Source organism: Tenebrio molitor, chromosome 5 (assembly GCF_963966145.1).
Source record: "Tenebrio molitor chromosome 5, icTenMoli1.1, whole genome shotgun sequence".
Classification (NCBI taxonomy): domain Eukaryota; kingdom Metazoa; phylum Arthropoda; class Insecta; order Coleoptera; family Tenebrionidae; genus Tenebrio; species Tenebrio molitor.
This window is the reverse complement of record NC_091050.1, coordinates 11254169-11277017: the sequence shown is the minus strand read 5'-3', so window position 1 is coordinate 11277017 and position 22849 is coordinate 11254169. Positions and strand designations below refer to the sequence as shown.

General features: G+C 39.6%; 1 protein-coding gene across 12 annotated transcripts in view; it reads left to right on the top strand.

Annotated features, from left to right (window-relative positions):
- The window catches only part of mtd (mustard), a 73109-nt gene that overhangs the window by 21150 nt on the left and 29110 nt on the right, over positions 1-22849 (top strand). For 3 of the 12 annotated variants that reach the window (XM_069048084.1, XM_069048097.1, XM_069048083.1), the window contains exons 1-3: positions 17493-18206; positions 21768-21827; positions 22217-22317. In XM_069048084.1, coding sequence (XP_068904185.1) covers positions 17956-18206; positions 21768-21827; positions 22217-22317 — 412 coding nt within the window. In that variant the 5' untranslated portion in view covers positions 17493-17955. Of the gene's footprint in view, positions 1-13340; positions 13432-17492; positions 18207-21767; positions 21828-22216; positions 22318-22849 lie in introns of those variants that run through there. The other 9 variants (XM_069048082.1, XM_069048085.1, XM_069048080.1 and 6 more) reach the window with 7 other exon arrangements.

Sequence of the window (22849 nt, the reverse complement as noted above, 5' to 3'; positions counted from 1 at the left end):
GATATCTAGAAAGTTTTTACAATTTTAATCTTTAGTTTTGTTTATTGTGGAAGATTTTTGAAGTGCTGGCACACTTATAGATTGCCTTTAAAAGTCTATTTTTAAAACAAATAAAAAAATATTTTGACATTGCAAACATAACAATATATGTACTTGGAGATAAGAATTCGTGGAGGGCGACTGATTAACCATAACAATTAAATTAAATTATCGTTTTTGATAGTATGTATTTCAAGTAGATAGTAATAACGATAATGAAGTTTGCAATATTAATTTAGAATTTCTCATCCCAAGTTTGGACAAGCTAACGAAAAAAAAGTAATTTTTCAAAAATATTTTTATTTTTCAAAATTTAAATAAGCGATCATCAATACAAAAATTGCAATTGAGTGACCTACTTCAGAACAAGGTTAAAACTTTAAACAACTTTATCGGATCTTGGAAATCATCTCTCCTTTTAATCTGAAGGAAAAAATCTACAATCACGTGGATAATTTTATTCTGAGGCTTTCTAGAAGGGCCTTGTTTGTTGCGCAATAATAGGTAAAGCGTGAAATTCTAATCTCATTTTTACAACTCCATAAATTACAATTTTTGGGAGATATATTGTTGTTGGCACTGATCGACCAAAGCAACAGGTGCTAGGTCCAAATTTTGAGAAAAAAGAAGCAATCATCTTCTTCCGTACACTTCTAGATTGCGTAATATTAACCATTAGGATTTGGTAATGGTGCGGGGCAGAGTCCTCACTCTTCCCACCTGAGAGTATTAGGCCATGACCTCTCCCTCCCTCTTTGTCGAGCGGAATCAATGCGAAGGAACTTCCATCTCTTCCTCTACGCCTAAAAATTAGCGGGGGGCTCTTGTGGATCAATCTTCACATAGCTTGCGCTCTCTCGAACTATTTTCTGATTCTCTCGTTCACCTCGTCTGAATTGCTTTTCCTCTGGAGGAGGAATTTCTGCTCTTTTGGGTGGCTTTACCCCACCAACATGGAATCATTTACCCATCATTGTTTTTGATTTCGGCTTACCCTTCGGTTGCTCATTTCACCTGCTCTCAACTCTCTGTCAGGGATGCTTCTAGCCTTTCCTCCAAAGACATTAGGCCATAGATTACACTTTTCAAGAAACACTCATTTTGCTGAACACTGTTTAGATTCAACTTCAAATGCAAATGTCGTGACCTGACTACTTTAGAACGATTATTTTGCGGTTTTTTTAAAGATTTTTTTTTTTGCACAATTGGACGCATTCTTGCTTTTGGTTATTTCTTAAATCATGACCATCACCCAAGGACACCAAATTGTCATGGCGCCCAAGTACGTTATTTTTCACACAGCGGTTATGTTTTCTTCAGCAGGAGCAGAAATTGTCTTTTTTCACGTGATCGTCACTAAGTGTAATTATTTCAAACTTAAAAACCCACTTTACCAGTGTCAACTGTTCTTCCAGGAGGAACCTTTCCATGTGAGAAGTTTTAAAATTATGGTAAATCGTAGCTCTAAAATTAAATTAATTTTTACCACAGAAGATCCATTTTAGAAACTTGTAGAGACCAACGTACCTGTCTAATTCTAGTACGTTATAACACAATTTCATTTCCGCAATTGTCAATTTTTCTAACTACATACATTTGTTTTATGTCTTTTCTCTTTGGCTAGATGTTGACCCGATTTAACAACCTCTTTGATCTAAACTAGATATTTGCTTAGCAGTGACGGAAAACAGATCGTGATTCGATTAACTTTGAAACATTGCGAAATCCCAATTCCGGAATGATCAATAATAACATTCAGTTTGTTGCGACTGTCTAGATTCGGTATGTTTTAAACATTCTAGGATGGATCGCAAGAGTCAAATCTCCTCCCACGACACATTCGAGAAACGTGTTTTGCATACAGTTGTGCAAATAATTAAAATGCACAACGATGAAAGACGCGACCGTGGAACGAGAAATCTGGAAAACATCGTAAAACTCAGTCTTGTATAACAGAATTCGAGTTGCAAACAGCAACAACATTCATTGTTGATGTCAGTTGTTGGATTTCTTTGCAATTTGGGCACTTCTTTGACTGTAAGGCTTCTCTTTCGCGTCGTGCTGACGTCGATGCATCACGAATCGATACAATTCGTTATCAGCGCCTGGCCTCAAACTTGGAATGTTGTTCTTTGTACAAATTCATTGCCAACCTCCCCACGTGTCGGGTCCATCATCCACGAATTCATTCCGCCCCCTCGAGCGATGATTTGCAATTCACCGTCTCACAGGGGTTCAGATTTCAAAAGAGCTACCTTAAACTCCAGAAATGTACTAATCCCATTCGGCAATTATTTAGAAGAGACAAAAAGCATCGATAAACTAAAGAAAAAACAATTTTAATGATCGATGAAAGATTCACCACTTCTTATATTGCATTGCTCAATAAATCATCTCTGAAAATTGAGAAAATCGATTTTCAATTTCTCTAATTTTTTGTAATCATCAAAAATCACATATTATAAAAGGATTTACATTAAGTAACAACAAAATCAATGGAAGTTTCTGCACCAGTTGCATTATCAATGCTTTCTACAATCTCCTCACTGTCACAACACAGTTATTAATAGAATTGTATTTACGCTCATTTAATTAATTAATGTTTAGCTTATTTCCAATTTCAGAGACAGTTCCAGACAAGATGTTTCCTATCACAGAATCATAAAATAGAATGTTTTGATTTTCGTAGTTGGATAAATTGAGTAAAATTGAAGAATTTTAATAAATAAAACCTGTGTAAGGGATTTGGTGGACTTGAACTGTTTACGTTGCGAGCGTAAAGTAAGGAATGGAATTCCTTAAATTTATGTTGTTGATTTCTGGCAAAAATTCTCGGACAGGTTATTTTGCATTTCTAAATCGTCGTCTTTTGGCACAAATTACATTTTTTTGTTGGACCCAGTGGCGGCACAGGGGACGCCACCCAAACATTTTAAATGGCAACAAGGAACAAGTCATATTTTTTGAGATATTTCTTTATTAACTTTAACAGCAACATTTTTTTTGTACGATCGTGCAAAAAGTGAGTGTTCATTGCATTGTTTTTAGTGGAAAAAGTGCCTCTTAATTGCACTAGTGCAATAAAGTCTTTATTGCACGCATCTGTCAACAGTCTGTCTACGATCGTGCAAAAAGTGAGTGTTTATTGCATTTTTCACACGCGACGCGCAGGACTGAACTGTTGTGTATCATTGTTTTTTTCTCGTTTTTTTGTTCGATCGTAGAAAAAATGTTGTATGCAACACGTGCAAAAAGTGTTATTGCACTTGACGTGTTGTCCCACTCGCCTGCGGCTCTTGGGACAATTTTCACGTCGTGTGCAATAATCATTCACTTTTTTGTTTTGAATCACCAATTTAAAAAATTATTTCATTAATGGTTAGAGGATGATAACGTACATATTTCAAAAAATATAACATTTAATCCCTGTTGCTGCTTTTTAAAATGTTTAAGTTGTTCGGCTACTGAGTGAAATAGAAAAGTGTAACTTACGTTAAAAGATGACGATTTAAAACTACAAACTGATTTTGTTTTATTCTTTATTTTATAGTGGCATCGTATTTGTAAAATCATAAAAAATACCCTAACAGAAGCAGTAAATATTTATTACAGTATATTTACGATAGGATAGACTAGGGAAAGTTGTAACTCTGAATAAATCCAGAATTATTAGCTGTAATTCAAATCTCCACGGGAGCAATCAAACCTTTTTCTTGTGCGGACCTGCTTATCAATATTTTACGTTACTGACCCCTTCGACACACTCTTGTGAAATGTGCTATTGTGTTTTGTAAAGCAAAAATAGACGCTTTATTATCACACTCTTCGCTATGCTCGTCGTGCTTTAATGGAACAAGTGTGATAATACGATAATACGTCTTATTAAACGAGTGTAATATACTGTTTTATCTACTTTGCTTTACTAATTCCTGAAATTTCGGCTGCTCAAGTTTTCATATTGGACTAGGGACTTTTGCGTGGGTTGGTAACAGACATTTTTCACAAAAATGTAAGGTTATATGTATTTACTAAATTCACTTCGTAGCTTCACACTTTACCCTGACGCCGGACGTGAAACGGCTGATGTTGCCAATATAACAAAGCTAAAAGTTACCAAAAACAGTTTAAAAATATCATTTATTATTAAACTGTTTACGATATAATGAGCCCATCAGTAACGCAAAGTAGATAATAAGTATTAATGACATCTTTAATTCTCAAATATTTCCCTTGCTATATTAGATACAGATACTTGCCTTTTACCTCACGTATATGTGGATATTTAAGGTTAAATTAAAGTATTTGTTTAGTATTTACGTAACCTACTTTTGTCATTGCGTGCCGTAGCATTCTAAAAAAACAGTTACAATTTGGGGACAGTTGTAACAATTTTTCTTGGGTTCATTTGCAACGCTACAACTGACCTCAGTGTATTATTTTTGAAACGGTAAATTGTTAGTTGTATTAGTGGTTGTTTGTTTATGATTTTTATCCATTTAAAATTTTTAAATACATGTGGTAAATTTTCTTATCAATTGGAACAATCAGAGTAGTGCCAAATTGTAGACAAATAAGTAAACTTTACGTAACAATACTTGTTCCAGCACAGCTGTTATATTAAAATGAGTGTAGGTCCTTGCAACTCAACAATGTTACAACTGACCCCAGTCTCCTCTGTCTGAGACTACAAATTATCATCACAATGAAAGCCCGACTTCATCTGACGGCTAACAAATCTCTGCGAGGACATTTACATTTGTCACCCCATTTTTTTGTTTTTGTTTTCCCTCTGCTTCATCATTTGTTGTTGAGTTTATGGTACATATGTAGAACAGTGCTGAACGGAAGATATGAAAAAAATCTGCGGTAGTAAGGTGGACCTTGAAGGGATGATAAACTGTCTTTTTCCTAAAAGTTTTTCTTGCAGTCTAACTATCTATCAAAGGTGTAAAATTCTCTCGGGGAATTGTTGTACGCTTTTGATCAGGTGTTTTGATTTCTGAACCGCTGTGCTTCGTGCTGCGACCGGACTTAATGAAGAAAAACAACCACAACCCTTAAGACAGCGCAAACATTGCCGCGAGATGATAATGCAAGAGCGGGCCTATCTCGGGTAGTCACACGGGAGTGTTAAAAATGGTGGAGGCGCCGTGCCAGAGGTGCACGTGTCCGCCCATTCGATCGTCGGGCAAACATTTGCTGTGCTGTCGGAAAATGATGAAAAATCCAGACGAACATGGAACTGATACGACAATCGGGCCGATTGATTCGCCGCTTTTAATTGGAATCGGTGTTTTCGGGGGCGGCTCTCACCTTGACCTTTCTTTGTGGAATATTTATCGGCGGCGCGTCCTTCCACCGTCGCCGTTTCGAATTTAGATTCACGGTTACGCTCGAGGAATCGTCGCACGTCAACGTCGCCAACGATTCATTTTCCCAGAGCACAATAAAGATCGACGTCAGAACGTGAAGAAAACGAGAAATAAATTAAGCTCGCGGAGATCTATCGCCAGATATGGTCCCAGTTAATCGGACGATCTTTATTGTACTAATAACAAGCGTAAGACCGTTTCGAGTAAACAAGAAAAAAAATCGAGGATGTTCTAGTCGGTGCGCGTCCCTACTTTGCATAATTAATGGAGTTTCTTTGCCGTAGGAGTAGGAGCACACATCCTCTACATAATGTCGGATTAAATGGGATTTGTTTGCAAAGGCAACGTCGTTAACGTTTGCCGTTATGAGACGCGATTTAACAAAACGGCGGCGGCGACGCAGCCGCCAGACTCCGATAGCGCTGATAACGCCGCCCCCCGGTGCCGGAACAATGTGGTCGCGGTGCCGTAATAACCCAGCTGGGATCATTCCGTGTTTAATAAATTGTTGGCGAACCTGAATTATGTGCAGCGACTTAATCGCGTCATTCAATTTAAGGCGGATCAAAAGCTCCTCTCCTAAAGCTCCCATTAATGCGTCGCCGATTTCGGAAGTTGTTTTTGTCGCGCTTAACACAACGTTAAATGAGATTACCTTCGTCATTGCTCAATCGAGCGACAGCGTTTATAGTTTTTTTTTTTCTTTTTATATTTACTCGCCATGCACGTTTATTTATAGGTCGGCCATGTTAATATACTGTTAGTTTGCAATTGTTGTTCGTTTCTTCTCCAAGTTCAACAAACTAGATCTGCTCCGTCATTAATTAACGAGATGAGTAACTGTTTGTTTTGCTAAAAACGTGCGCGATAAAAAATAAAGCCAGATGTTTTTTTAAGATTCTTCCTGTTATAAGATAAAAATGTCACTCTCTCGCATTGTCTTCGACTCAAATCTGATCTGATGGATTCTGGTTGTTCTGTGATAATACGAACAATTTTGGCTTATCTCGAATACCTAATTTGTGTTCTGGATAATGTCGTTCGCACTTAATATTCGCTCAGTTCGAAATGTTAATTTCAATCCGGAGCGACACGAAGAATATTATGCAGATTCAGAAATGTATTTTTAATATTTGCATATTTAAATTCTTTTTTATGATTTGCCCAAATGTTTTTTAAAGAGCGGAGTATCGATTCGGACTGTAATGTTGCTCGTGTCGGAAGATTTAAAAAAACGATGTCATAGCATGACAATAAATTCACGATCCTCCACGTATTTTATCTCATTTGTTTCTGTTATTTAGGCATTTGTCGGTGGCGAAGCAGTATTTATGTTGCGCGAAGAAAATCTGTTCGAATGAAAATTTATTTTAAGAAAATATTTCTCTTAAAAAGCAAAGTCGGATGTAAATTTAAATCGAGACGCAGAAATAGACGTCTTCGGTTTACAGGAAAAAGATAAAGTGAAGTTATATGAGGAGCAAATTATTATTCTGATACAATTTTCTCCCTAAGAAAACTCCATTACTTTATGATTCTCGTCTTGGATTCTTTGATTTTTTCATACAAGACTTCCTTCGCGAATAACCTAAGAAGTATTGGGTTTCCGTCGATAATCATTTTCCCATTCACAATTACATAATTTTACAATTATCTTATTTAACTGATACCGTTTCTAAAACGTTTTTATCTACGTTCGTGTAAAAAGGAGGCACTTTTTGCACTAAAAATCGATGTCAAAGTTGACGTTTAGTGAAACTGACATAAAACTTTTAGTGCAAGCTTTTATGGCACAGAACTGTCAGAATACAACAATACAATTGTTTAAAAGTATGTAGGTTGCTAAACGACGTGGTTCTCAAACGACTTTGGGTATTCATAAAATATTGAATCAATGATAATTATTTTATACAAATTTATGTTGGAACCGGTGCCATGATCTCACGATCGTAGATAAAATGTTGTAAGACATACGTGTAAAAAGTTCCTTTGTGCACTCACATCCTTTAAAATACTCCCTCGTACCGCGGTCGTATTTTAAACCCGTTTTACACTTATACCTTAAATAACTATAAGTATACCTGGGGTTATTACCATGCGTCTCCACTCGAGTTGCCTTGGGGACAAATCTGTCAAAGTGTCAACTGTCAAAAATGTCAACTGAGATCGTGTGAGCTTGAAATTGGAAAAATTTTTGCACGAAACGAAACAGTACATGGGTTAATGCATGCAAATGTGGTCGCAGTATCTCTCAAACATGTGAAAATTGGTTGAATGTCCCTGCGGACAAAGATCAAAGCTGCCAACCATATAAAACAGAAAGCACTAGAAAATAACTGTGCCAAGCTTATTTTTTAAGTAGTGGACCGACAGTAATGAACTCGACTTCATTTTTAATTAAGTCGGTGGCTCCCAACAGGGTTGGTTGTTAGAAGAAAAATTCAGCGTTGGCAGCGTTGCGCCATATTGACACATAAAATAAAATGGGTAAACAGACATGGAGGGTTGACGACCTCCGATTTGAATCGATATTGAAACTGTTTGGGTTTTGTCAAATTATCAACAGGTTTTTATTCTTTCAATTTTGAAATTAAATTTATTTGGGTCAGAATAATTCTATTGTTCAACAATTAACGATTTGTTTAACCTTGTCATTTTAAACACATCAAGTTATTTATTTTTACAGATTTGAAATCTGAAGAGAATTTAATGTACAATGTGACCTTGATATTTTGATAATAAAAAAATAATCGAATATCCAGTTTTTGATAAAATACGAATTAAAATTTTTTGCGATAAGGTTCATAATGTCAGGATCACCATTGGAATAAAAAAAATGTACCTATCTGATTTTTTGCTTCTTTTTTCCTCGACGAAAAATATTTCCAACGAAAATTTTAAATCATATTGTCAAATCTACCGAGTGACTATCAATGATTGAAATTTATTTTGTTATGGTGGTAACACATTTGAAATCTTTAGTTGGCAACATCGTTGACATGACACACGCAATTTTCAAAATTGAAACAAACAAAACAATGTACTTCGTGACTTAACCTAACCTAAATAGAAATGATTGACAGATTTGCACTACCAACTGCATCAGTGTTGCCAATCCACTATTTTGCTTCAATCATTTATAGTCACTCGGTATTCTTTTTCAAATTTGACAACCTATAAAGAACACAATTACTTCCAGTAACGTTCAAGAAGCATTTTCAAAAAATACAACAGTTTAGCTCTTCAAGATCTTGTTAGGGACAGGTTTGTCGTGTTGATCGAGAAAAGAAAAAAAATCTTCAACTGTTAGTAGTCCTGTCATGTTATTGATCGATCATTACCTCCTGGCGGGTTGATGGGGATTCAAAAAACCATGTGCAGATCCGTTAAAATTCGCAGAATAATTTCTAGGTTGGCGTCGGTTGCCAGAAGCGAAAAACGTCGTGTTTTCGTCGAATTTTCGTAAATCTCGACGGCATTGTCCCGCTTCATCGGTGCGTCGATCGTTTCCAATTTTCGAATCGACATAAGTGGTTCTCAAGGTGTTCAACGTGAAACTTTTCTTTGCCATCTGATTAATCACGGCGAGAATGTAGAAGGTTTTTTCACCGCCGCTCTTGTCAACAATACATACTTCCAAATCAAGAGTTTCGAAATTTCGCAACGCTCGTTGCCCAACACCCATTCCCAATTACGAACCGCATTCAACGACAAATCTAACGCAATGGAAGGAAGCAGGGCCAACGTCCGTTCATTAAAATCCTTCGCGGCGTGCACTTACGCATTGCCCAAGCCGACGCGAAAAAGTTGTGAAATTTTCTTTTTAATCTTCGCCCGTGGTTGCAACGTCAAATTAAGAAAAGAAGTTTTTGTCCCAAATTTCAGATGTCGCCGCCCCCCGCGGCGGAAAACGCACCTAATAAGGATGCCGTAACTGCCGCCATAAATTAATGAAGGAGGTGTCGTGTCCCACATTCTTAAATGCATTTGTTGACTGGGTATGCGTGCTAGGAGTCACGTGTGCTGCGCCTAGGTTAGTGTTAAATTAACATTAAATGCGATTTTACGTCGAATATGAAAGGCAGTAAATCTCGCGGACGTGTCTCGTTGGGCGAAAGGAGTCGAGATGCAGCGTTGTGTAATTTGGCGGTTGTGAAGAAAATCATTGCGCAACAGCCCGACCAAAAAGTCAAGGAGTTTGATTCGTAATTAATATGTGAGCCGTGTGCAGTAACTCCGAAAAGTAATGACGCGGCGTACAGGGTCGCTCCGGGAGAAACTGCACCGAGAGATCGATACCGAAAAGTTCCACCTCTTCTAGTCTTCAATTAAAAGTGATACATCAGGGCCAAGGTTCGAAGCTGGCAGATCTGTTCTAGAACGAGCGCACAAGTTCGACATTCGAATGTTGAACGCAGATTAGCCATCAGTTGACACGTTGTCGAGATCGAGATTAATCGGTGTCGAGAGAGCAGTCGATTTTTCGATTTTGGAGGGTCCAAGGCCCGGTTTCATTGGCGGCGGGATCGTCGCCATTAAAGCAAACAAACCGCATTGTACTTTCCTTCCGCAATTCCACTCGGATTTAATTAAGGAACTGACAGTCGTAGTAACGCCCGTCGAGATGTAAGGTCGAGCGTTGGGAGGAAGACCATCGTCCCGGTTCGAGGTCGGAATTTTTTTTTTTTTAATTTCATACGTAAAACCCATTAGGCGAGCTTTCGCCCTGCTAGTCCCGCTTTGATAAATTGCTCGGACGCAGAGGTGAGGTCGAACGGGGCAGGTTACAAGAGAGGAAGAAAAATAAGTGATCTGGGGCAAGGACGTCGGAGGCCGGATGGTGACGACCTTCTGACAACAAACTCATTGTCCCAATCAAGACAGAATTAAATACAGTCATGTGGAATTATTGGATGATTTTATATGGAAACGGCGACCGACACGAGACTAATTGCAGAAATGCAGAGCACAGAGGCGGACTCTGTTTTCTATTACGTAACGCATGTAATTGACCCAATTGGTCGTGGAAAGCGACAATGGACCATTGTGCACTCGTGGGCTGGTAGAGGTTGCAATTGAAGCTGGCCGAATAATCCGTCCTGCGGCCGTGGGAGCGGAACACGCATAAATAATAATCCATTTTGTACACCGGATCCTCGGTGGAAGTTCTGCGAGTTGCACCTGGAAAGAAACTTCACCGAGATCGCCGGAGCCGGCCCTGCCCGCCCGGAAAAATCCAGAACGTTCGGATTATTAATCTGGATTTCAACTCCACGTGTTCCGGCATTAATCACGCGAACGTTGTTGCGTTGGTTCTGTCTTCGTTACCATTTTTCTTGCGTTTTTTGATCGGTTTATTTGTCGAGAGCATAATTGTTTTGATTGTGTCAGCGAACGAGTCGATCTGCGAAGCTTTTATGTTGTTCGAACTTCGCTCTATGTTATACAAACTTCAATCAAAGTCCTGGCTTTTTCTGGAAGGTTTTTGCCGAAAAAATCTAAACATAACTCTCGACGATTAATTAAAGTGTAATTTTAAACTTGAATTAATTGGTTGCGATGTGATGTACAGCAGGGTCTAGAATGAAGCGGAAATTTTTATCTAATAATCGTTATCTCGTCGAGCACTCGAAATTATTTTTTGCAAGGTGCGCCCGCCCGACAAATACTGAAAAATTCCGCGGTTTGATCAAAATCGCAAACAAGTTCTTTTCCGTCGACCTCTTCGCCGCGCTCGTTTGCGACATTGTTTTGAAGGAAAAAGTCTACGGCTGTGGCCGATAGCAATTTAGATTAGGACTCACGTGCTTGTTTTGTCAAGTTTTGAATACAAAATTACAGACTCAATTTCCAAAGAGGTATCGAACAAAATCAAATATGTACAGCACTCGAGAGTAAGGCCGCTTTCGTTCACTTGAATTGCACGCACTTCGCGTGAACGAAAGCTTTGCCGTCCTCACTCTTCCTGGAAATAACTATTTCAACCGGGCTGATGTCTCTATTTAGATTTTTTTAACGCAAACTCGGCTTCCACAACAGATTAGTCCCGAAAACCTGTTTTTATTTTCATTTTTAGAATTACTAAATTCCAAAAGAAAGGTTTCTGCATTTGGCACGGTTGTCAAGGCAACAAAAAATCCCGGAAATTTTTTACCCTATTAAAAGATCAATAAGTATAACATTTTTTTCCGTGCATGCCAATGGCCAAAACATTTTTTAATAATCACTGTTACCATGCAAACTCGAACATTGCAGATTTGACATTTAAAATAAACATATCTCTTCAAGTAATTGCTGGGTGTTGGTGTGCAATTTTCCTGTCGAATCTCTCATGTGCGTGCGATTTAGTTTCCGTATTTTTTTTTCACTCGTTTTTTATTGTTCAGAACTATGACACTCATCTGCGACTCGTGCCAACTTCCGCAACAACAAAAACATTCGTGAGGTCGAAAACTGAACTGAACATTTAATTTTCGATTTTTTCCCCAATTTGGCTATTAAAATGCATTCACGTTGTTTTGGCATAATGGGAGGCCATGGAAATTGTGCGTTTAATTTGGTAGTAAAGCTGTCTGTTGAATTAGGTTATGTTTTTCTAAGTTTGAGGTTATAAATCGCGTGATTTCTAGTGCATTGTTGTCAGTTTTACTAGTTTGCAAGAGAAAAATACTCAGACATCGCGGAAAATTCATCAACATGTTATGTTCATTTTGATATCAAACAGTGCGTCCAACGTTAAAAAAATAAATCTGAGCGTTCACTAACTCCTTTGTTTATGCTTTTTTACCACAGATCAAGCATTGACGACATATTGCTTCCTCACTCCCTAAACTTGTTTTTTTATCCTCATTAATAAAATTAACAAATCTGGACGATTTAATTTTCAGTTTCCTGTCAAATCCGTCTGTTCTCTCAATTTGCACATTATTTTAGATTTTGGACACTCACCAATCTCTTTATTTACGCTTTTTTACGACCATTCATAACAGATGAATTGCCTTGACCTATTTTTATTTTCATTTCAGGTTTAATAAATTCGAAAAAACCTTTCAATTTTTTTCTTTGACCTTTATCCATTTAGTTTTGACACCGAATTTTCATTATTTTTGTACATCGACTTTCAAAAATCCTTTAATTAATCCACATTACGACCAACTAAATTCACAATTCCCCAAATCAATTATTTTCATTTTAAAATTATGTAATAAATTCCAAAGAATTTTTTTTTACAAATTTGCCATTTTAATGCTGTTGGCGCATCTGCAGGTAGTTTGGTCCGTCAAGGGTGGGCACTACCCTGCAGGTAGCTTACCTGGCAAGATAAACTCTCAAACAGAGAGGACTTCTGTATTAACCACCGGACAGTTCGGTCCACTTTCATTGTTGTTGAATATATTGTTAAAATTAAAACATTGAGTTTTAATCATCAGGTCCTTCGAACAATTACACAGAATTAAACAAATACCAGCACCTCATTACAGTCCTAGTCACGAACATATTGTTGGTCCTTCGAGCCGGATATCATCGAGTTAGTGATTAGTGATAAGTGATTTAATTCGTGCATCAGCGAAATTACCATAGCAGCATCCGACAACAACAGAAGTCGTCCTAGTCACGAACAAATGCTTTTATTTTTATTGTTTCAGTTTGAACTTTCATTATTTTTATTCGTGGACACTAACTAATCCCCCCTTATTTACACTTTTTTGCGATAATAAACAACAGATTAGTCACACCAAATATATTTTTACTAATGTACCAGTTTGTTGTCTTTTTGTTTACTGTTTGTCCAAAAATATGCGTCAGTTAGGATACTTTGAACTAAACAGAAAATAATCTCGAGATCAATTAATATCGAGAAAAATTCGTATCAAGTATTTCGAGTGATAAACCCAATGCTTTATCAATTTCTGCAAGCATCATTTAAACTCATTTAATCATCAACCTGTCTTGATAACATCCGCGCTGTGATCTTCGCGTCCTGCACGATGATGATCGATCTGTACGACCATCTCCTCTGGTATGTAATTTTTTTTTTTATCCGCAACCCAAATATCTCCAACATTGACCACCTATTGAGACATTCTTCGAGTGAGATTTTTTCGAGGTGTAATGACGAACGAACGTGTAAATACCTAACGTGCCAAGTGTTAAGCGCCTTTCACGTCCAGTTTGGTTCTTTGGCACGCCAACGTCGTGAACTTTAACGTAATCGCACATATTTAAATCTGAATCGAGAGTGAACAGCGTCGAGTCCATTCTGCAGCGGTGCATTAACATTTTATTGGTTGCATTGTGTCGGTTGACCATCAGGTTCGCACAAATACAGGTTGTCAATAAATATATAAACATTCCGACGCGTCTGCCGGTGCTAAATATAGAACCTACCAGAAGGTGCGCTTGTGAAACGGCCTTTTTCGTCCATCGGGTCGCTCACAATGCCTAAACACACCGTTAGGATAATTTAATTTTTGAATCGTACTTGATAAACTCGTAAAGACCGAGAGATGAAAACGTGACCTCATCTGCAAGGATGTCCTCGAACTGCAATATGTATTTACCCATCAGTAATTTTTTTCCGGCAATGAGGAGGCGTTTTGGGGTTTGTCGCTCTGCGCCCGCAACAAAACAAAAACGATACAGATCTGATTGTTGCCGCGTTCACAATTTCCAAAACGGATGATTCAGAATGGAATTGCGTTGTAAATTCGAACGCGACTTAATTATACAGACGCGTAATTAAATCGTACAATGGCGCACGGTAATTAGCAGCGAGTGTCGCATTTTTGCCAAAACAGGAAGTTCCAGTTGAGAGTTAATGGAATCTCTTCTCCGTCGCTGAGTCAACATCTCAACCGGACAATCTCAACAAGAGCGGTTGTCCACGGTTGAATTTTCACCGGCACAGTTTCCATGTGACTTGATAAATTTAATCCAGCTTAGCACGTGTCGCACGATAACAATGGCAAATTTAATTAAACACCTCGAATTTCGCGTAGAGCAATCGGGAACGGTAATTGTCTCGGTGTAGAGTTTAGTACTTTTTGCAAACACTCGAAAACGGCGTAAACAATGTTGTTATTAAAATCGTTGCGAAACTTTGGACCAGCTTGTTTGGGTGGGAAATTTTTATAACATGTATTAGATCTGGTCCGATCGACGGTGATTCTAATTCTTTTTTTCGACACACGATAAATTCCACAGGTTTTTATTGTTTTTTAAACGTGGAGCGGTAAAAATTCCGAAATCACGAATATGTTGCAAATGCCGAGGCGAGACGTTTATGTGGTAATAAATTTATCAAAATGTAAAAAGACCACGTAATGACGACTGAAAATTTCGACTTTTGTTGTGATAATAAATTTTTATGACGTGCGAATGTAGCTATAAAAATGCGAAAAACAAAAAGTACGGGATGTTTGTTTTTATGACCGGAAGAAAAGTCGTCTGGATTTTCCAGTAGTCGATTGTAATGCACTTCCAGATAAAAATCTGCAGATGACGTTGCTGCTGACGTTTTTGGCAAAATTGTCAAATTAAATTAAATTATCAGGCATACCTTAACAATGACTTCCACAGAAACTCGGTTTAAAATATCTCTCTTAATCTTTTGACAATCACTCATTAATACTATGATTCACTTGTTCTGTGTAATACCTGTTGTAAATTTTGAAACTCGTAGTAGTTTGTAACTTGATTCTCTTATATTACAGTAATAAACCTATCTCGAAATGAACGTAGAACAATTTATTTAAAGATATTGATGGAGGTCACTAGGTTTTACGTAACTTTTACAACTGTACAAAGCTTCCTAGCCTACATTTACCAGTTGCATTAATGCAATGGAAAAATAACGACAATATCGAGCTTTAGGGGACAATTCTATTAGTTCTGCCGTTTTATACAGCCGGAAATGTACAATATGAGCCGTTATGTTCGACATTAAAAACCGACTGTAAACAGAATATAATTTTTAAACATTGAACAATTTCAGCGTGACCGTCAAGTGGAAATAATTGACGGAGATGAAAATAATTAAACGTTTTTTGCATCACCCAAAAACCGAAGAATCCGACAGAAGTACGGTGGAATTATTTATTTCTTTATTATTTTTATTAGAACCTCAGGTGCGGTTCACCTTTACATTTCCTCAATTAATGACGCGGTTCATGCAATTTAAAATACTAATAATAATAATGAATGTATTTGTGTTTTCAACGTTTTGCGTATGTTTCAAAATATTTACAACAACAGCAGCTGTGAAAAACAAAAGCGTCGAAAATGTGTAGCACAGCTTCACCACAGACCACGATACTCATTCGCATAGGAACCGTTTTTTATCTTCGTCGTAACGGTGACATTTACGGCTCGATCGTTCAAGTTAAGCCATACGTTTACGTATATTATTCTCGGTAAAACGTACGGTAATAATTTTGCCAACAATGGACGAGTCTACAAACCATTTTTGCTTAAACTTTGAGTGAAGCACAGATTAGAAATCTTCCATTAAATGTGGCTCTTAGATTTCCTTGAAGAGCCGCCCGTCCTAAATAAATGTTTACAATTTGAGAACAATTATGAGAACATTTTTGTTCCACTCCAAAACGGGGGGATGTACAAATCGTGTTTGGTTAAGCATTCAGTGAAGTACTTCTTTGATTCGAGCGATGTTTCAGCAGGTTATTTAATGTATAGATTCCGAAACAAAAATATTTTGAAACCTTTATATCGTTTTATGATATTTATTTTACCGTAATATAATCCGGAAAATAAACAAATACCCCGATTGGATTTTATGTAAACAATAATAACAACGGAAACATACTTGGTCGGAAAAATATTCGCCGAAAACTCGAATCTCCTTCTTCGCATCTATTTATAGAATTTTCCGAATTTTCGCATTACCGTGAGCTATTCTAGATTTTAGTATCGATAAAAAGCAAATGGCGTTGGCAATTACAAAAGTAAAAATCGCATTTACGACAATTTATTTTTGTTCCGAACACATCAGAGATTTTTCCCCAAAACTCCTTCAATCGCGGCACTTGATGAGAAAACGGAGTGTTTATTTTCGCCTTGTCGACTGTGTCATTTACTCAGAATGACGAATTTAATGGTGATTGTCATTAGGCGGTGGCAATTTGTAACTGATAACTGAACGAGTAAATGAAATGTAACGACTCCTAACTTATTGTGACAATAAAACAGACGCCATTCTCCCACGTGATTCATTACATGTCGCAGATCTAAACTGCAATTAGGTCTGTGAAAAATCGTCGTTTTTCGAAATTCTAAATTGGATTTGTTCCACGGTCGACCCGTGACGAACTGTTGAAACAGTCTCCGTTTCATAATCCTCTCATCCTTAACGTCGAAGCTAATTCAATTTGTTCAAAGTGAATTTTTGTGCCGTGGCGCAATTTATTTCACTATCGCAAGAGCTCTCAATTAAGCCGAAAATTGCGCATTGTGTATTCAATCTTCTTTGTTCATCCGTGTCGTCAAGCCGATCAGATTAGAAATGGTCGATTGCTCGGCAATAAATTTAAGAAACGGTTATATGCAGTAAACTGTCAGGACCGATTGGGGGACCGGGCCTGGTCGGAGATTTTTCGTTTTTCGGCGCACCCCCGGAATTAGATTAGAAAAGTTACAAAGTGACTTCGGGAGGGCAAGCCGCACCCTAAATAAAATTCTGACACCGTAACTGAATTAAATCTCCCTTTTAAAAAAATATTTCTAGATTTTGCCGGAGCGTAATTCGATTCTGGGGGGAATCGAGAGTCGCGAAGAACGACGAGGAGGCGGTCGAATTAGTGGAAGGAAACGGTCGAGTTAATTCGATCGGCGGTAATTAAATTGCAGCTGCATTTGATTTTTTTTCCAATTAAGAATGATCGCGCTTTGGTATTATTTGCGACGTCCACCGTGGCGGCGTCAACGAGCGGTTGACGTCTCCGGCCGCGAGAGCTAATCAAAACCAAATAAACAAAGCGTCGCCTAGTTTGTTTGGAGATTATCGGTTGGTCCGGGGGTGGGGGTCGGTTTCCCGGAGAAAGAAGAAAACGCGAGGAGCCGGGCGGAGGTTTGCACTGTTGAACGTGTCCACATGTCGGTTGTTTATGGCGTTTAAAAATAATCTGGCGTGGTAGAGTGTTGGGGAGTCGCGTGAAAGTAGTGGCTGCAGCTAGCGAAACGATAGCAGCGGTCGGTACCAGCAGGTTAGTGCACCGTGGAATAGTCAGCAGGATAGTTCGTCAGTCCTGGTGCCGGAGTAAAGTGGAGCGCGAGTCTGTTGTGATCGCAGACGAGCGACGTACCGTGTTGTCGACAGAGTGACTGCATCTTGGAGTTTGGGAGTTCAGTCCGCGAGCATCGGCCCGTCGGTTGTGCAGTGTCGCGAAAGAACCGCCGCAGGAGCAGAAGAGAGAGTCTCTCGGCGGCAGGAACGGCGTTCCGCGCCGCTAACCGCGTGAAAGTACCGCTTGCCGTTACAATTGCGGTTGCACAAGCGTCCCCGACTGCGATGTGAGCACGTCCAGACATGATGAACCCGGAAGTACTGCAGGTGGTCCACGAGAAGGACCCCTGGATCGAGGACCCGGACGGCACCTGGCACGGCATCGAGGAGCAGGTGCCCGAGATCGCCGACAAGAAGAGCAGGAGGAAGTCGTGGCACGCGATCAAGTTCGAGAGGAAGCGCCGGAAGGGGGTGGTGGAGCCGGGCTCGCCGCCCGAGGCCCGCCAGAAGAGGCCCTCCTGGTGGAACATCTTCGGGGGGCAGCAGTGGCCAAGGTACGGCCGCGGAAATCGCTCTCGTCGCCGCCGCTTTCGATACGTTACCGCGCCCAGCGGAATTTCGACAGATTTTGGCGTACTTGGATCCGCGGAGTCGCCTTCGAACGAATCCGGTTCGTTTTACCTTTGTCTGCGAGACAATTTCGCCAAAACAAGTTTTAATTAATGCGATCGGATTTTGTGGAAATTTTCTACTCATAACAAGACTATCTTATCGGAACGCTGCTAAAATGTTATTGCAACAGTACAATGTTGCGATGACCAGGTTATCGCCGAGCCAACTCGAAAATAATACATCGGTGACAAACTTTCCGTTCGTGCATTTCCAAAAAAGATGACGACGTAACTAACAGACTAAGGGCGCGTTTCCCGAGCGCGCTCGCGAGTGTTAAGGCCAAGGCGCCACGACGATTGCCGACAGGTCCGCGGCGATCGGTCTGTCGCACAAAAACACCGAAAACCGATTTAAATAATTGAGTTATTCGCGATACCGACGCTGTTTTCTCTTCGTCTTTATTGTTTTAGGTTATCTCAGCCATAAATATGACGAGATTTATGTCTATATTTGGACAACCGCTTTATAAATAGCTACTTTGTTTTTTATCCCGACTACCCGAATTGCTTGTAAAACACTCCAAGTATGAAAGCGAGCCTGGTGATGGCGATAAATTTATTCTTCGGAAAATTTCGAAGCGCGCTCCGCGTTGACTAATTGCCGCAAATTTTCCAATTATTCCGACGCGAAAATGTACAATTCCGCGCGTCGGCGTACTCCCGTTGTTGTTGTTGCAATTTTATTTTCGCCTCCACAAATTTTATAACGGCCGAAATAGACCAGCCGCCCGTTTTACGCCATCGCCAAAAATTTTCTCCTCGTCCGGCCACTTAACATCGCTAAAATAAATAAATTCACGACGAAGCCGCATCCTGTAAACATCCGCGACGAAAATGTCGCCCCTCGTGGGGCGGCGGTTCGCTCCCAAATCGTCAAAGGAGATTTGATCGTTTTCGAACTCGCAGGAGGGAACGTTCTTGTAAATATTTAAGCGGAAAGCGTGCCCGATCCCGTCGAACTAAATTGTTCGATTTTGGGTTGAATTAATTAATTTGCTTCCGACGAGGGCACAGCGTGCTGGCATGACTTTTTGCGATTTTTAAAAGTCGTCAAGGTTCTGCTCAAAAACTAGCACAAATCGACATTCTTGGCATAACGAGAAGCGGCGCGCGGCTTTACCAAAAACGACACAAATCAAAAATGAAAAAGGGATTAAGGCACGAGAGAAACTCGAGGACCACCGTGCAGACGATTCCGATTTAAATTTGATTCGCATAATCGAATAAAAATTTCGCAATACTCGTTTGAATTCGATAAACTGTAATCGTCGAGATACCAAAAATTAATTTCTGGCCATTAAACTCGAGTCCTTGACTCCATATGCTCCGAAGATTATTCTTAATTTGTTAAATATTCATTAAAACTTTAAAAACATACCTACTTAACGTGCATTTTTGGTGACATCATTTTTATCATTGTTTTGGGCCTTACATATTTATTTTATCGCTCATGTTCCACTCGATGACATCTTCATTGTTATGGAGCTTAACTCGAACAATTCCAGAATTATTCGGTTTGGCAAATATGACGAAAGGAAATCTTTCGACAAACAGCAGACAGAAGTGGGGTAACAATATTTATGTGTTCTAATTCTTCCGAGCGATTTGACGACGAGTCCGTTTGTAATTTACGAAAGCCCAGGATGTACTTGGAAGCGATCGTGCAGCTGGCGTCGGATGAAAATTTTGCGGTGATTTATTGCCAAACCAGTCAAGGTTTGGTCGAAAAACTAGCACGAAGAGAAGTTCTTGAAATGTTTTCAACGTGCACAGTCAAAATTCGAAGAATTTCGGAGATCCTCTGTCTGGAATAGTTATTTACATTACAAATGCGGTAAGCTACATTTTACAGCACGAGGTTTTTAGATTGAAACACGACCCGCGATGTAAAATGCCTACCGTATTAGTAATGTATTAATCTTTTTGGCCGACAACTCGCTTTCTCAAATTTGAAATTTGTTGTAACCAATAATTTTGCAAAACCTGTTAAAGACTGACATTTGATTAATAAAATACCAGAAAGTTATCTATTATACCGATAACTAGTATGCTTACGATTTATATCACAAGATGGCGCCATCAAAATTCACAATTTTTCAGACTTTATTTATGATAAGCTAACAGATTTTTGGAGGTCCCTGAAAGCTTAAAATTTTCGTGGTATTTTACACACTCCGTGCGGTAAAATGACAGATAGTTTGATTAGTGTGTAAAAATCAAGATACCGCAGCTGTTCAAAATGTGTAAACATGTCATTTACAGATGAGGAGGCCAAAAAAATATTTTGGTCTTTAAGTCGTCCGCCACGAATATATGAGACATTTATGATGTGTTTTTTACGAGGACCATTATGCTATTTGTCAACAACATACATTAATCAGAATTAAAGCATAAATGCGATCGTCTGTGCACTGATGGAAATATTGGATGAATTAGAGATAATGACTTAATAGTTTTAAAAAATCTAATCGATTGCCAAGGTCTCCGTGGCGAGCAACAACGCGAAGGTTGTTGCTGTTGTAGTCGAAAGAAAAGCTTTCAAAAGGCGACAAGTCGAGGGTGTGTTTATCGGATCGTCGTGAAAAACGGCGATGTAATTTTCCTTTCGATCATGTTAAGACTAATAATCGTTTTATCGGCGAATAATTTTGATGCGTGCCACCGGATGAATTTTGGTTCTCTCTTGTTAATTCGGCCAATGGCTAATTTGTATCAATTAATGGAGCAGCAAACTGAAACGACCTTGTACCTTAATGTGGTGATGATTACACCGGAACAGACGTAACAGCCGGTGGTTTCAATTTGTTTGGGTGAGGTCGGAGACTTTTTGACATTTTTCGCGGCCCCAATTAAACATTAATCCCACAATTCGAGCCGGTAAGTCCCGAGACTCGCGCGCCCATCCACCATTTTAATTGGCATGTCGCAGGTTAATTAAGCTTTTGTGCCGGAATCGTCGGTCGAGCACCCGCCGAAAGAAACCCCATCGAGATAATCGCGTTATCTTGCCAATTAAATTCCGCCCTAATTGTTTATGTTGCGAGAATTGGACGTAAACGATCCGGACCCGGAGCACCGGATTCATTCGCGCCCCTCCAAAAAATACCAAATAATTCATCGCGCATCCGGTTCCGGTTGATGATCGCGTTCAGGGTCTCAGTTAAAAGCGACATCGTAATTTTTTGGTGTGGAGCACCTACGAGGAGCTCCGTGCGGGCGATTTTTCGCGCAATTAGCTCCGGCCCGGAACGCTCCGGCAGACGGCGATTATCACAACCGAAGAGATAATAATCCTGATTGTCGGAGTTCGGGTACAAAAGCTTCATTTCCGGAACATCTCATCTTGCACGGGGTGTTTTGTGCACGGTTTTCTCCGCTTGATTTTGCATGCATCATCTTGACTCTTTTTTTATTTTATTTTTTTTTTGGTTTCGCTTGAATCAGGTCACGTAGGGCGTCGCAAGATGGAGGAAGGGTTGCTAAAGACAATTTACCATGGATGCGGTATGTATTATTTTTCTATCTCTTTTTCCGCTCATTTTTCACTCTGCTCGTCCGCTTCTCGGTGTTGACAAAGTGGAGCGGTCACGTTGCCAAAAGCCCGAGATCGTTTCGGCCGATACTGGACCGATAATTTATTTATGGAGACGATTTAAATAAATCTGCATGCTTATCGGTTGGTTATTAAACAGTTCGCTCCGATTGTTCGATTTTTTTCGGCAAGAGTGTCGATGGAAATCGTCGTGCGGTTTCAATTTGGTCCAGGAAATTGGAATTTCGGCAGAAATGTCATTCTTTTGTCGCAGTTTGAAACGGTACTGATTGAATTTTGACGACGTGGCCGCGATACGGTTCGATGGCGATCGACTGATCGTTGATTTTTGACGTTGCAGGAGCAAGAGCCGGAGCGTCGACCACGGGATCTCTTCTCCCTTCGACCTCGAGGCCCTCCGAGCCAAGGTGGACAGCCAACTGGACAAGAACCTCGACAGAGGTGAGTCTGTCTCTCACGATTCTAGTTAGTGTATCTTGTGGTACTTTTATTGCCCTCGTCGGCCATGACAATTTCACACTTGTGAAAACTACGCAAGTGCTACGTGATTTACTGCGGCTTATCCGTTGTAGTCTACTTTTTCACTCCTTTTCGCCGTTCCTTCGCTCCCCATTGACCTTGCTTAAGGCCTACATGACGCAACAAATCGACGCGGTTGCGTTATTTTCGGAAATGTAGAAAATTCGATGCGATTCAGATCTGGACGACCAGGCGGCCGGGAGTTCGCATTTAGCACCGTTTCGTTTTCCTTGCGTACTATCTCCTGGTACTTGTGTTGCTCTGGTCGACCATGACAATTGTACACTTCTTTAAACAACGCAAGTGCTACGTGATTTACTGCGGTTTATCCGTTGTAGTCGACTTTTCTCTCCTTTTCACGGTTGCTTCTCTGCGTAAAGCCCACAATCATGACGCCGAAAACTCGATGGGACTCAGCTCCGGACGAGTGTCGCGTTTAGCACCGTGCGTCCGT